Below are 16,080 nucleotides of genomic sequence, written 5' to 3'. Positions count from 1 at the left end.
TAAGGAAAAAAAGAGATGTCAGTATACAGTACTGTGTTTAATAACAGGTTGAAAAGAAAGAAGATAAGAAAAATGAAGACTTATTAAAAGAGCCACAGGATGAAGAAAAAGGTTTATGGGATTCAATTTCAAGGTGAGATCCCTAAAGGGACATTTTTACTAGTAACCAGTTATTCATTTTCTGAATGAAAAAACTGTCAGTCATGTTCCATTCTCTGTACAATCATTGATGGTCTAGAAAGTAGGTGAAGAAACACCTAAATCTCTGAATTGAATTATCCCCAGTGTGGTGTAAAACGCATTAATAAATCAATGACAAAGTGACAGGATACTCAACCTTTTCACCAACTTTTGTTTTAAATGCCAGATATACAGTAAACTGATCTAAAAAGTTATTGTTGCAATGCAAACAGATTCTTGTGCATCTATGTCTTAAAAAATGGGTGAACATCGAATTTTCCTTTTTTTTGTTATGTATAACAAAATCTGATATCCTTGTTAATGAAGTATGGTACTGAAGAATTTCCCAGTCTCTGCTTAAAATTTTATGCAACTTACAAAACCATTAGTATCTCTTACCAACTAGGTTTTTCTGTCATTCAGAAAACTTCCCCTTTTTTCCCTAAAAGCATAAACTCTTGGCATTTACTGATGTCTGGTTTCCTGTTGTCCAACAAAAAAGTTGAACCCATGTTTCTGAATTTTGTCTAGAAAGCTTGTATCAAGATTCAGAAGCATACTTTACGGGTAAGTTAAAAAATGGGTAGTAAATGATAATCTGACAGAAGAGTGTGCTATATTATTCTATGCATTTATTATAACTGAGGTTTTCTAATATTAAGCTGTTTATACCTGGACTAAAATACTTCAACTTACACAGTTACATGTATACTAATACCTTCATATTTGATTATATGGCAGTCTTTCTGTAAAATGCAAGATCTTTCTGTAAATTTATAATTCTTTTTATTTCCAAAGTGAATTTTTTTAGTGACCAAGGATGCAAGTACATAGTTGGACCTTTTATGATATTCAAATTGCTTCTCAATGGTCGGGTGGCATAAAAGCAAAATTGGAAGTCCAGAATTTTGGCTCTGATTAAAAAGTTATTTTTCAAATTCGTAATCAATACTGATTTAAATCATTTGTCCTTACTTTTTCTTCACACATGGGTGATGTATAATATTGCTGTTCTCTCTAAAAGCGTACATTTTCTGCATGAGCAGTTGGTTGTATAGTTTGAGCAGTTTCGTTGATATTTATATTATTTTGCATTTGGCGTGTGTAACCATAAGCATGAAAATTGTAATCTGAAACACCTGGTATTTACTAAACCATGCTGTTAACCTGAAAGTCTAGATGTGGATTATAAAAGTTCTGTGTGACATTAATCTATCATAGTACAATAAAATAAAGGCTTCTACTCATGAAACATAACAAAAATCTTCGAAATTAGAATTTTTTTCCCATAAAATGACTGGCCAACAAAGATATACGGGGTAAAATATTTAGTTGTAGTAAAGACTAAATCATCCTTTGTAAATAAACCACTCTCATTGTTACAAAAAGTTGTCTGAAAAGGACAAACTTAAGAGTGTTTAGTTTTTATTGAAAACTTACCGTTATCAACTGACAGTCAGCATTCACTTGGGAATACAGGAACTGAGGTGTTAGTGGTATAGTACAAGATATCAAAATAGTTCCATTTAATACCTTCTTTTTACATAAGACAAACTTTTGTGAAGAAACACAGTCTATATATCTCATGTTTGTGTTCATACAGGAAGACTATGCATGCTATGTGAGTAGTATTCAAGTGTTACAGAAGTTTAGTTATTTGGCTTTATTTATTTGTTGATATTTTATTTATTTATTTTTCGCTGAAATATTACAATGGTTGGTCAATATGTTTTATTATACTTCATGTCAAAATGCCAGATTTTGATTGGCTAATATGAGGGTGTTAATTTACTCTATTACCCTTCATGGAGATGCTTGATCAAGTGTGCGCTTTATTAAATACGACTCTATCCTATGGCAAATACTCTATTACCCTTCACGAAGATGCTTGACCAAGTTTGCCCTATATCAAATAACTCTATCCTATGGCAAATACTCTATTACCCTTCACAGAGACACTTGATCAAGTGTGCGCTTTATTAAATACAGATGGTTGTTATGTACAAGACATCATAGTTTATTACTATGAATTTGAAATTTAATCGACAGTAATAACAGAACATTCAGTATAATAAATTAAGTAACACATATCTGAGAGGGTTATAGAGCAGATTGTTACCCCTTGAAAAGACATTGTCAACCTTGGCTTCGCCTCAGTTGACAATGTTTTCTCGGGGTAACAATCTGCTATATCACCCTCTCAGCTATGTGTTATTTATATATTATGTTTATCATGTAATTGTTTTCATGTGTTATCTAGCTTAACCCAAGAACAATTTAGTTTCAGTAGCCAGAAAATCTAAGTTCAGACTGATCTCTTCTCAGAAATTTTGTTTCAAGAAAGATCTTTGAAGTGTATGAATATATATTCATAACATATTTTTCTTTAGAAAACAGCACCAGTATTTGACTTACATGTGTTATTTTTTTCCACAATGAAATTATGTTTCTTTTACAGCACACTAACAGGAGACAAAGGTGGCACAAAAGATGTAGATGAGACATTAAATATCTTCTCCCTAGCATCAGGTCTTATGTATGAAAGATTGATGAGGTAAGTGGGTAACATCTTCTCTCTAGCATCAGGTCTTATGTATGAAAGATTGATGAGGTAAGTGGGTAATATCTTCTCTCTAGCATCAGGTCTTATGTATGAAAGATTGATGAGGTAAGTGGGTAACATCTTCTCTCTAGCATCAGGTCTTATGTATGAAAGATTGATGAGGTAAGTGGGTAACATCTTCTCCCTAGCATCAGGTCTTATGTATGAAAGATTAATGAGATAAGTGGGTAACATCTTCTCCCTAGCATCAGGTCTTATGTATGAAAGATTGATGAGGTAAGTGGGTAACATCTTCTCCCTAGCATCAGGTCTTATGTATGAAAGATTGATGAGGTAAGTGGGTAACATCTTCTCTCTAGCATCAGGTCTTATGTATGAAAGATTAATGAGGTAAGTGGGTAATATCTTCTCTCTAGCATCAGGTCTTATGTATGAAAGATTAATGAGGTAAGTGGGTAATATCTTCTCTCTAGCATCAGGTCTTATGTATGAAATATTGATGAGGTAAGTGGGTAACATCTTCTCCCTAGCATCAAGTCTTATGTATGAAAGATTGATGAGGTAAGTGGGTAATATCTTCTCTCTAGCATCAGGTCTTATGTATGAAAGATTGATGAGGTAAGTGGGTAACATCTTCTCTCTAGCATCAGGTCTTATGTATGAAAGATTGATGAGGTAAGTGGGTAACATCTTCTCCCTAGCATCAGGTCTTATGTATGAAAGATTAATGAGGTAAGTGGGTAACATCTTCTATCTAGCATCAGGTCTTATGTATGAAAGATTGATGAGGTAAGTGGGTAATATCTTCTCCCTAGCATCAGGTCTTATGTATGAAAGATTGATGAGGTAAGTGTAGTAAAATTGTCATTATTTACCAGGTATACTGTCGATTCATTTGTATTCATTGGATACTAATTTTCATGGGTTTCGTGGATACATATGAACAACCAATTCAAATTTTTAATGAATAACATATTTCAATAGACTTTGTATACAAAGATTGGCAAAACCACAAAATCATATATCCATGAAAATGCAATCCACGAAAATTGATACCCACGAAAATAAATGAATCCACAGTATACCCTCTATTGTATGTGATTGTTAATATTGATGAAGATGTCCTTTCAATGTGCATTTGATTGGCCATCTTGGATCTAAGAAATAAGAAAAATATGTGAATTTCAATTATATTTTATTGATACACCATATCAGTTCTTTGCTGTTGAACAAGAAAAGGATTTACAGTTTTGTAAGAATAACAAATGTTGAATCTGATGCCATAAAATTTGTACTGTTCATGCTATTGCAATGAATTACCTCTTCATGCAAGTTCTAAAAATAAATTATGTTTAGGTAATGCTTCTTAGTTTAATTTGAATAAAAAATGGAAATAAAGAGCAGTAGACAATAGTCTTATGAAATACAGATACTTAGGAAAAAGTTTGAAAATTTTCTGAATTGCATTAGAAAGCTGCAATATATGTATATTTTGTACCAGATACTATTCCTTCTTATTTCAGAATTATGATGATGAGTGTTTTGAAACATACAAAGTCAAAAGTAAAATTCTGGTTTTTGAAAAATTACTTATCTCCATCTTTTAAGGTAAGTAATAAAATGAGAAAGTCTACTTTTATAGAAATGAAAGTTTTATTGTAGAAGGCCATTTGAAAACATTGGTCCTATAACTTTTAACGATTTCTAATTTGAGGGATATTTTGCTATCTCTTCTTTTTCCTAAGTTTTCACATTTACATACAATTTATTTTGAGATAGATTAACAATAATATTTGCAATAGTTAGATTTTGCTGAAACTTTTCCAAGAGAAATGATTTAAGGTGGTACCCAACACCTTCACTAAAATTAATTTGGCTCGTTTAATTTTCATAAAACTTTGACAAAGTATTTACTTTGACACTTTGACAAAAATATAAAAATTTCAAAAAATTCGAACCAATGGTTTTATCAGGAAAATTACACTGGTTATATAGCAGTTTGACTCACACTTATTTTGATCATTGAGAAGCTTAATATTCCCTTAACATCACAACGTAATTAAAACGTTTAGCTGATTTTACAGAATTATCTCCCTGTAGTGTTAGGTACCACCTTAAAGAGCAAATTGGTTTGACATCTTAGTTTTAAGAAACAAAGCAAGGAACTTTTGAAACTTACCATAGTTGACCTCCTTTTTGCTTAAAAGACCATGGAAATGTCATGATTTAAGCAATTATAAACTCAATTGGTTAATGCTGCAACAATTGTACTATCTGTTGATTGTAATACAATGTACATTTTCAACATATATGAGTAAAGCACATTATAGTATTTTAATATTTGACATAAAGGATACTCCTCACCATAAGAATAGAACCACCCACAAATACCATGTCAATTCATGTTTGGATCTGCTTATTTTATGAGTTCTAATTTTTTATAAAGCTTAAGAAGTATAAAAATATCTTGTGTTACAGGATTTTATACCAAAAATGGCAGAAAATTATGGATTTGAATATGAATTAGTACAGTACAAATGGCCGAGATGGTTGAATCAGCAGAAAGAAAAACAAAGAATTATGTGGGGGTAAATGTAGTCAACAATGTGTTATATAGATTTTTTTAATAAAAGGAAAAGAAAAATATGCATAATTCAAGAAAGACCTTGCTACATTAATGTTCATTAAATTATAGAAATTTTAATAAAACCTTAAAAAGTTACCAAACTATATGAAAACACGGAAATGTGTTGTCATTGCCAACAAGTCATTATGAATATCTACATATTTACAGGTCATTTTGTAGTCTTCTTTAACTGTAAAAGTGACTAATGCTATAACTATAAGCTCATGTCCTTGATTCATGAAAAACTATATTTGCTCTCACTTTGTTCTTGCAAAATTTCTTTGTTCTATTTTATAAGTACATTTTCCAGTGATACGTTTTGTTTTGAATATCCTGATTAAAGGTAATAACATAGAAATAATTTTACCAATTTTTATGCCCCACCTACATAGAAGAGGAGCATTTTGTTTTCTGGTCTGTGTGTTCTTTTGTTCATCTGTTCGTCCGTCTGTCCCGCTTCAGTTTTGGGTCAAGGTAGTTTTTGATGAAGTTGCAGTCCAATCAACTTGAAACTTAGTACACATGTTCCCTATGATATGATTTTTCTAATTTTAATGCCAAATTAGAGTTTTTACCCCAATTAAAAGGTCCACTGAACATAGAAAATGATAGTGCGAGTGGGGCATCCGTGTACTGGGGACACATTCTTGTCTCACAGTTAATACATGAAGAATAACTATACATTGTCTCAAAATGAAAATAAATATATAAATTGTTTGAGGCTTAAGGGCATACGATACAGTTTTGATCCCGTATTTACATTTCTATAAAAATTTCCATATAGTCTTATTTTTTACCTGATTAAATCAAATTTGTAATAAAAAATATACCTTCATGTGCTACTTTTTGAGTAAAATGAGGTCGAAATTTTGTATATTTGCTCAAAATTTGGATTTGTGGCTGTATTGTCTCTTTTGAAAGAAAGACATAACTTTTTTGTTTTAAAAGATAAAGACAAATTATTTTTTGTGAAATAATTTGTAATTTCTGTATTTTATAAGTATCCTAAAAATTTATACATTTTTTATTTAGAAATAACTCATATTTGTCAAATGTTCATGAATGTAGGAAAAAAACGTCACTTTTGGCTGTATATTTATGATATTTAAATAAATTGCACTAATTACGTTTTCCTGAAAATTGGCACACATAATCTTCTCGCATAATGAAACCAAATGGCATTTTAAAAAACAGGGGTCCATGAACTCGTTTTCAAGTTAAATAACTTTGAATGATAAAAATCAGTTGAAAACTGAATCTTTTCCCGATAAGTCATAGTTTGACGTCGCGAAAATAACAATTTACGTTAGCAACGTCATTACCTCCTCTGTAACTGTATCGTATGCCCTTAAAAGCAGGTACAATGTGAGGCTTTGCCAAGCATTTCTATCCTTTTTGAACCTATTACAAATAAATTTAACATAATGAGACAATGTATAGTGATTCCCTTTACATGTTTTACTCTTACAGCTGTTCCAAATTCCTATATATCTGGTATTTAATATTAATTTTGACAATGAAGCCCTACATAATAACATTTTTTATTGGACAATTATAAACAAGGTTGCACAAATGAATCATGGTATATGTACTCAATTTTGCCTTTCTAATTTGTAGGTATAAGATCCTTTTCCTTGATGTATTGTTCCCATTGGATGTAAAGAAATTTATATTTGTTGATGCTGATCAGGTAACTATAGTCATCTTATACCATGATAAATGTTTCTCCAATCTTAAAACAACCTATTTGTTAAGTAATGAGTAATGTATGGTTTGATTGCTGATGTTTACTTCATTGGCCATGCAACCTCAGTTGTCTTCTGTTAGGGTCATGGATTTATGCATTAGAGGGTTTCAAAGCATAAATTCAGTTTTTTTTTTTAATGTTTCATTGCATAGCAATGGTTATTAAAAAACAAAAGCAAAGACTGTTTGGCGAAAGGTCTGACAGATGTGTCTGGTTAGAATGACATGTGTTCCTGTAGACTTTTACCGTCTAAGCTGGTATGTTAAAATATGTGACTGAGCATGTCAGTCTATAACAACTAAGAGTTCTCACACTGTTTTGAAGATGTTTTGAAACTCACAAAAAGCAAAACTCAAGCGTATAATGAATATTCTGTATAAACATTTAACAGGTTTAAACACTTTGTATATCAAAATTTCAGATAGTAAGAGCAGATTTACAAGAATTACATGACTTAGATTTGAATGGGGCTCCATATGGGTACACTCCTTTCTGCAGTGATAGAAAAGAAATGGATGGATTCAGGTTAGTTACACTTATTTATACATTTACAAGATTTTTTTGATTTTTTTGTATACATATTACAGAAAATGTATTAAAGAATATATAACAATGTGTAAATTTGTTGAAATGATTGTCATTGATTATATTTTTCAATATTTTTACTGAATTTTAAAACAATAAAGAAGGATGTTACACGGTGCAAAGTTAAATAAAAAGCATGAAAAATATGCTATTATCAATTCGCTACTCTTACTTCTAACAAATGCTTCATACAAGCATTTATTAAAAAAAAAAAAAAACATTTCTTTTTTGATTTGCAAAATTTAAATACAATACATTAAAATAAATTTCATACAGCTATGTCCAAATCAACAACATTTAGGAAAAATATTTTGATGCACTCACTTAAGTATTTAATTGATCCGATGGAGTCTTGACCTAACGTTTATTCATTAAAAGACAATTGTTTAATGCTATTTCATGCAAAGTTGATTTGGGAATGTTTTACATGGAAGTATTCATTTTTTTTTTTCATTGTAGATTTTGGAAATCAGGTTATTGGGCCAGTCATTTAGCTGGAAGAAAATACCATATCAGGTAGGTTTTAGAATTAATTCTACTGAGGGTCAATAAAGCATGAAATTTTCGAAAGGCTAGATAAAATCACATGTCCATAAAAATTGATACCCACCAAAATGAATAAATCCGCAGTCATTAAAAAGAAAATAAGCAGAAATGAGTTTTATTAAGATGCCATTTGTTGGTCTTTTTGAATATCAAATTTTATATTATTTTAACATATAAGATAAACTGAGTAATAATTTGTTCTGACAAGCAAATTTGTCTGTAAATGAGATACTAGAATATAAGTTTTCATTTTCAGTGCCTTATATGTAGTAGATTTGAAAAAGTTCCGCAAGATAGCAGCTGGTGACAGATTGCGTGGACAATATCAAGGATTAAGTCAGGATCCTAACAGTTTATCTAACTTAGATCAAGATTTACCTAATAATATGATACATCAAGTTAGCATTAAGTCATTGCCACAGGAGTGGCTGTGGTGTGCCACTTGGTGTAGTGATGAATCTAAAGCTAAGGCTAAAACTATAGATCTGGTAAGTAGTATTATTACTTTGTAAAATTTTGTAAAAAAAAGTTTATTATTACCACAGGATGGGTGTTGTTCGTAGGTAAAGTGATGAATCTAATACTTAAGCAGATAACCATGGATTTAGTTAATAAGGCTGTTGGTTAAGCTTGAGGTTTTAATCAAGAAATTATGTCCTCTACTTTATTTTCTATTTACCTTAGTTTTAGTTTAGATAACATATGGGTCTGAGACCAATGCCTTGTTTTTCCAAACAACCATATTAAAGAGTCATGAATAGAACAGCACAAAAAATGAGAAATAAAATCTAAAGGTCCACATACATTGTAAACAATAGTTATCTATCTTTGCCTTTCCCTCTTATAAATCTTAAATGAGTCTAAAAAAGTAGTATTTAGGAATTCAACAGAGACTATCAAAGAAATTTATTTGCCCTCAACACCAAATTTCCTAAAATAACAGAATATTAGTCTTGCCTGACTTGTAACATTGAAATGTCTTAAAGCTTGGTATTATTGTTGACTATTAGAGGGTGTGTAACAAATTGAGAAAGAATTTATGTCTGCAAAGTATTGGTCAGTTCTTTATATATTAAGATGAGTACAATGAACAGGGGTATGATTCTATTTCAGTGCAATAATCCATTAACAAAAGAGCCAAAATTAAAAGCAGCTTTAAGAATAGCACCAGAATGGAAAGATTATGATTATGAAATAAAAGTTTTATGGGATAAAATATATGGTACAAATACAAGAAATCAACTAGAATATGAAGCACCAAATGTAGATACTAAAGAAATAGGTAAGTGAAATATAAGGTTAACTGGAGAGGGAAAAATGAGAAAATGATCAGGATGTAACATATTTTAGTCTGTTTCTCAGATACTGTAGTTAAGAATTGTGCTAACATTTTAGGTACCCTTTTGCAGTGCGGTCGCTATCTTTGTGATGTACAATTATGTTTTGAATAGAAAGTTGTCATAGAAGACCTATTTATATCTATAACTCCTTAACTAAACTTATGATCACAATGAACAATACACAATGCAACACATTAATCTACAACTATAAACAAAAGGTTAATTCATGTGGTGTATGGAGTAAGTATTTGTTTGAAGTTAGGCATACTTTTGACAGTTTTGTCAATCTTTTTGTTGAAAATTTGACAAATCCTATTTATTTATTTATCGATCTATTTAATTTTTGTCCTTTTTCTTTTCCAGGTGCCAAATTAGGTCTCCATGACGAGTTATAACGACTACTTAATAACTAGTTTTAAATTCGACAGTAATGAATCTTCAGATTTTAGTTATACATATAAGTAAATCTATACTAATTTATCATTCTGAATTTTTATTGTTTACATTTATTCTTTGTTCTAAACAGGAAAAATAATTTGTAAAACATTTGTTAAGTTCCACAAGGGACCAAATGTCCAGTATTTAAGATAAATCATGTGTTTAAGTTGTTATTGGAGGTTACTGTATAACTTTGTTAGTACTTTTTATGAATGAGCTGGACTTTTCACAATTGTTAGTGTTCAATGGATGTTTTTTTTATCATTGTAATACTGTGCTAACAGAATTATTATTTTGCAAATCATGGTGTTCCTCAAACAAAATATGCATCAATACATTTAAGAATTACTTAATTTGGTTTTAATTTAACTTCTGGGTTTAGTTCTCTGGGTATCAAAAGTAAGACTCTAAACTGATAGAAAACTTAGAGTGTAGTATCTCTACTGATAAGAGCAAGTGTATTGCCACCTGGAAAATTAAATCATGGAAAAATTCAGTAATTCATGATAATTTTTGCTGAATCATTTATCTAAACAAAAACCCCAAATCTTTGTTTCTTTTCCAAATGAGAAATAAAACCTCTTGAATTCTTGTTATGTAAACATTTGATTTAAGTATTATGATAACGCTTAATACAACAATTGATTGTCAGTTGTACTGTTACATGTAATAAGTACTGAACATTTTCTTATTATTTTTGAAGAATTGTTTGTGACAACGTGATAGGTTTTAACAGCTTAAATCCTCTCAGTTTTTATCACATAAATATTCACAAAAGACTTTATATTTGGTTGCTAATTAGTGTTAGTATTTAGGAGTCACATTTCAATTTTACATTAAGATAACAATATGCAGTACATTAATTGAATCTGATTTATTAGACAATCGTAGTCTTGATGATATTTACAAAATTTGTCAATTGGAAATTTGTGTTTATCAGCGAACAATACTTTCCTGACTCAGGTTTAAGATTCATATGCATCCAATTCAAAGAATAATCATAAAATATTGTGATATGTGATAATTAAAACCTAGATATATGTAGGATACTGGAACTGGTTGATCTCTGTTGTACTTTTCATTAGAATATTATGGACATATGGACAGGTAGTGGGGTAGTTATCCTTTTCTCATATATATATATATATATATATATAGAATGTTAGCTTTGTATAAATGCTTTTGATGAACATTGTAATGTGAGGTGAATCATTGTTTATGTTTGCTTATCATCTGACTTTCAAAGTATTCATGTACAAATTATATTTTAGCTACTTAATTTCTGTAACAATTTAAAACCTATCAGGTATTGAAACATAACTTATTAGTTTGATCACTGAGATTTTTCAAAAAAGGACACACATAAATGCTGTTATTATATTGGTCAATTTGCAGCACAAGGTTATATTTTATGTATGTTTTCAACAGGTCTTCCAGTAGGTAGCTTAAACTCACAATGTCACATATTGTCTTATTGTATTAATTTACTTGTTGAAGTAAGTTAACGTTAATACTGACAGGAAAGATGAAGCACACAAGAATTTTGTGGAAATAACAAACATGACCAGGTTATAGCTCTTGGAAAATGAGACAATTTTCAGAGGGACCTATGTTTAATTTTTCAATTTCACTGAATTTTATGTGCCAGTTGATAATGGTATGCACCTCTAAGTTTTTATCATCATACTATGAAAAATTTGGCATAATGCAGGTAAGCAAAGACATCAGGTAAACAATCTATAACCAAGTGTTAGAAATATACTTCGACTCTACTTGTTTGAAGTTGTCTTTTAAAAAAATTCCAAAATTTTTATTGATGTGCACAATTTTTAAGTATCTTCTCTTATAGAATATCTGAAATAAATATTAGAATAGGCATGCTAAATTCTTATTTGTTTACACTCTTAATTTTGTATTGTAATCAGTTTGCGATAAAGTTAAGTGTGTGTACACTCTGAATGATAAGAAAACAGTGATATTGTATTTTTTTTTAGTATTTGTTTTATTTTGTTATCTCATATATCAATTTAAATTTACTTATAAAACTGTATTTAACTTTTTTTTAATCTAAACAACCTCATGCTACAATGTTGATATTTAAATGATGAGTTAAGAAAAGTTATAAAGTGCAATAGACATTGGAATTCCATTTATCTTTCTTCCTTTTATGGGGGGAGGGGGTAAAAAATCATTTCTTGTTAGATTACATTGAAAAAAAGAGAAAAGCTTAAAATTTCACTTGTTTACGTAGGTTGTACTTCCTATGTTTTGAATATTTTCAAGTTTATTGATAAATGTACTGTCATTTTCATAATTATGGTAAAGTATGTAATTTTATGGTGAATGTTGAGTGATTTGTATGTGAGAGTGAAGTGAATGCCACTTGTTTTGACTGGATTACCAAAGAGTTGGTATTATTGTATGTTATTTCAGAAATCATATTAAGAGTAATTGTATTATTATGATTGATCTCCATTCCAAAGTTTCATACTTCTGTAAAGAGAATTGTATATGTATGATCTAACTTAATCACAGTCAGGAACATAGAGAGTTTGTTTTCATCTTTGCAGGTACATGTTGTATAATTATAGATTATCGTTGATCATCTCAACGAGATTGATTTTCTTGCTTGGGCCGGTAGGGTGAAAGCGAGAAAAGCAATTTAGTTGAGATCTGTTTATCGCTATTTTATTTCAATTTCAATAGCATCGCCACGTGCATCCTTAGTTTCTAGTGATAATGTTCCATCTCAAGCGCGGAGCATGATATGAAAAATTATCACAAAAAAAGGTCAAAGCAAAAATGCACAAAATAGCGATAATTATAAATACATGTATTGAAAGACTGAGTCATTGTTAAATCATTTTCAAATTAAACATAAAAATATGAGTTTATGTTGTGTTTTTTTTTCATATCACATATTATTTGACCACATCCGATCAGTGATGGACCATTGAATGAAACATTTGCATAATTAAGATTTATATACTTTTGCTTTTTAAACTTAACTGAAATAAAGGTGGATAATATATAAGGGAGAATTACTAGAGAAACCAACAAAATTATGCCATCAAAATAAACGGAAAGACAAACAAAAGTCTACAAACCACTACCAAATAAATAGAGAATGTGTCCATGGACACATGATGTCCCCACTTGCATATAATATATTTATAAAGGGTAATAAATGAAGAATGGTAAAGTGACGAAACCCAAATTTGTACTTGATCTGAGTTTTGTAATAAGTATTGTGTATAAATTTCATAAAGTTTGGTTGAGGCAAATTCAAGTTAGAGAATGGAAACTAAAAATTCAGTAATTGTAAAGGGGCATTCCTCTATAACAATAAAAGTGACGCCCTCAAATTCACAATTGATCTATATTTTTATGGTAATAAGCAGTATGTATTAGTTTCATAATATTTGGTTGAGGCCAACTAAAGTAAGAGAAGAGAAACCAATCTTGGGATTACAGACATACAGATAGACAAGGGTAAAACTTAATGCCCATCCGTGACGGCAGGGCATAAAAAAATAACGAATAAACCACATAAATTCCACCAAAAACAAGGGGAGATATCTAGTGCTCAATGAGGGGGAGCATATCTTGCTTCATATGTGACACCCTTCATGTTGTTCATGGTAAGTACAAATTCATTAATAAGTTTCATTCAGCAATGTCATAATCCAGAAGAGTAGGACCCTAAAATGTCATCTGTGACACAGATATTGCACAATCATCAACCCCTGATAATGGCATCTGTAAATACTTTCCATAGGAATGATTTCAACTAGACCAATAGGAATCCATAGTCCGAATGTAAGCAGGAACCCTCTATCTAGGAAATAATGATAGGGAAGGCAAGCTTTGAAATATTCTTTCAACTGGAATTTATTTTTTCCATATGCAGTTGCTCCTTGAAATTTGCTATATAGAAATTTAAAGTTCATAGTAGAAAAGCTGGAATCGGTCTTTGGATAGCAATTGGCAATTTCTAGATGTATGTCAAGATATAATGCAGACCTAACAGTATCTTATGTATCCTTCATTTCAATTGTGATGGGATAGATGAGTTTACAATAGTCACCAAATATTTAGCGAACTATCCAATGAAATGGTGGATGGCTGTTGTATGATCAGTTGTAAATTAAATGCATATCCTGGAAGAGAATATATTATGAACTCTACTTTGTACCAAACCAACACCCTTAGCCAGATTTTGAACATACTGGTTCCCCAGGTAATAATCTGCATGAAGACTATGTCTTTCAACTCACACATTTGTCTAAATCTGAGCCAACTAGTCTGCATTAAATCCTTAATGTTGCATACTTAGCAGACCAGGTACTCCGCAGGGCGCAGCTTTATACGACCCCAGTGGTCGAACCCTGAACAGTTGGGGCAAATTTGGTCACAATATTCAAGCTTGATACAGTCTGAATTTTGATTGTGATCAAATTTTTGACATAATATATATATATATATATACATGTATAGGTTTTTGCCACAAAATTAATGTGGTTCAAGGTCTAATACATCTATTGCACAATACTGTGCAATTGAATATTTCTTATTGGAACTTTTCAAAATTTGAATTTGAAAAATGTTGAGAAAAAAAAAAAAATCCCTAAAAAAAATGGTAAACTGAGATTCCCCCCCCTCAATTTATTGAACCCCCCCCCCCCCTTGGAGCAATAACCCTTAAACTCAATCCCATGCTTTCCTTTGTAATATTGAACCTTGTAGTACGATTTCAGAGAGATCCATACACTTAAACACAAGTTATTGTCATGATTGTTTGGAAACTAGAAACATGCTTCTTTTTGGCCATTTTTTGGCCCTTAATTCCTACATATTTTGGGCAATTAACCAAAAACTTAATCCCAGCCTCCCATTTGTTATATGGTACATAGTGGTACAATTTCAGAGAGATCCATGCAATTACACACAAGGTATTGCTTCTTTTGGCCCCTTTTTGGCCCTTAATTCCTAAACTTTGGCCCCATAACCCCTTAAATGAATCCAAACCTTCTACTTGTGATTTTAACCATTGCAGTATACTTTCAGAGCAATTGAAATACTGGTAAACAAGTTATTATCCTGAAACTAGAAAAATGCTTGTTTTGGCCCCTTTTGGGCCCCTAATTCCTAAACGGTTCGGACCATCATCCCCAAAATTATAATAAATCCCAACCTTCATTTTGTGGTATTGAACCTTCTAAAAAAACTTCATTAAGATCTATTCACTTAAACTAAAGTTATTATCCGGAAACCAAAGTGTCTTCGGACGACGACGACGACATCATACCATTATACGAACCCAAAATTTTTTCGTGGTCGTATAAAAAGCAGTACATATCAATTTTATAGTCTTCCATTTTGAACCCACAACCTTCCACACCTATTATAAACGAGCTCCAACAAGACAACAGGCAGTTTTCAGTAAGAGGACATTATTTATTTAGCAGAAGATAATGGTAGCTTCTTTTTATATGAATAAAGGAACAAGTCTGCAGGAAGAGGAGAACAGAAAGTTCCCATAGAATGGCTGATTGCACATTAAAAACTTTTTATCTAGGTTGGTCATTAATTTTTTATGAAACAAAATTTGGCTAATTCTTTAGATGTAAAGAATTAAGATTGAGATATATGCTAGTGTAAAGGGAAGAGAAGTCTAAACATATAATACTATTACATAGGAATGGAAATAAGATGTATGTTCTGATAGATCTTGGGTATTTTTTTTATATCCAAATCTGATTAACACAGCCCTAAGAGCAGGTAGTTTCAAAGTAGCTCTAAAGTTGATCTTTGATTGTTGATAAAATAGATGTTAATAATTTGGAAAGGGTTATGTGGAGCATTTCGCAGTCACAACAATTAAACATTGTGTGTAACAACAATTTTCGTATCCAGTAGAATTAAGAAAAATGCAGTTCTTAATTTTTACTTGAAATTCCGAAGTCCAACAGATTTCCACCTTGGTAAGTGTGTATCGAGTTTATGTTGAGTATTCAAGTGCCTTCAATTTCTTTATCACACGGTTTATGTAATG

General features: G+C 30.9%; 1 protein-coding gene across 3 annotated transcripts in view; it reads left to right on the top strand.

The window, feature by feature from the left end:
- The window catches only part of LOC143068480 (UDP-glucose:glycoprotein glucosyltransferase 1-like), a 55,638-nt gene extending 42,724 nt beyond the window's left edge, over nucleotides 1-12,914 (top strand). For 2 of the 3 annotated variants that reach the window (XM_076242572.1, XM_076242575.1), the window contains exons 32-42: nucleotides 48-133; nucleotides 1,784-1,801; nucleotides 2,639-2,734; nucleotides 4,267-4,351; nucleotides 5,222-5,331; nucleotides 6,987-7,059; nucleotides 7,538-7,641; nucleotides 8,161-8,217; nucleotides 8,504-8,735; nucleotides 9,361-9,529; nucleotides 9,951-12,914. In XM_076242572.1, the coding sequence (XP_076098687.1) occupies nucleotides 48-133; nucleotides 1,784-1,801; nucleotides 2,639-2,734; nucleotides 4,267-4,351; nucleotides 5,222-5,331; nucleotides 6,987-7,059; nucleotides 7,538-7,641; nucleotides 8,161-8,217; nucleotides 8,504-8,735; nucleotides 9,361-9,529; nucleotides 9,951-9,982 (1,062 nt within the window). In that variant the 3' untranslated portion in view covers nucleotides 9,983-12,914. The remainder of the gene's footprint in view (nucleotides 1-47; nucleotides 134-1,783; nucleotides 1,802-2,638; nucleotides 2,735-4,266; nucleotides 4,352-5,221; nucleotides 5,332-6,986; nucleotides 7,060-7,537; nucleotides 7,642-8,160; nucleotides 8,218-8,503; nucleotides 8,736-9,360; nucleotides 9,530-9,950) is intronic. The other variant, XM_076242574.1, reaches the window with a different exon arrangement.
- The last annotated feature ends 3,166 nt before the right edge of the window (nucleotides 12,915-16,080 follow it).

Source organism: Mytilus galloprovincialis, chromosome 3 (assembly GCF_965363235.1).
Source record: "Mytilus galloprovincialis chromosome 3, xbMytGall1.hap1.1, whole genome shotgun sequence".
Lineage (NCBI taxonomy): Eukaryota > Metazoa > Mollusca > Bivalvia > Mytilida > Mytilidae > Mytilus > Mytilus galloprovincialis.
This window is presented reverse-complemented; position numbering and strand designations above follow the sequence as displayed.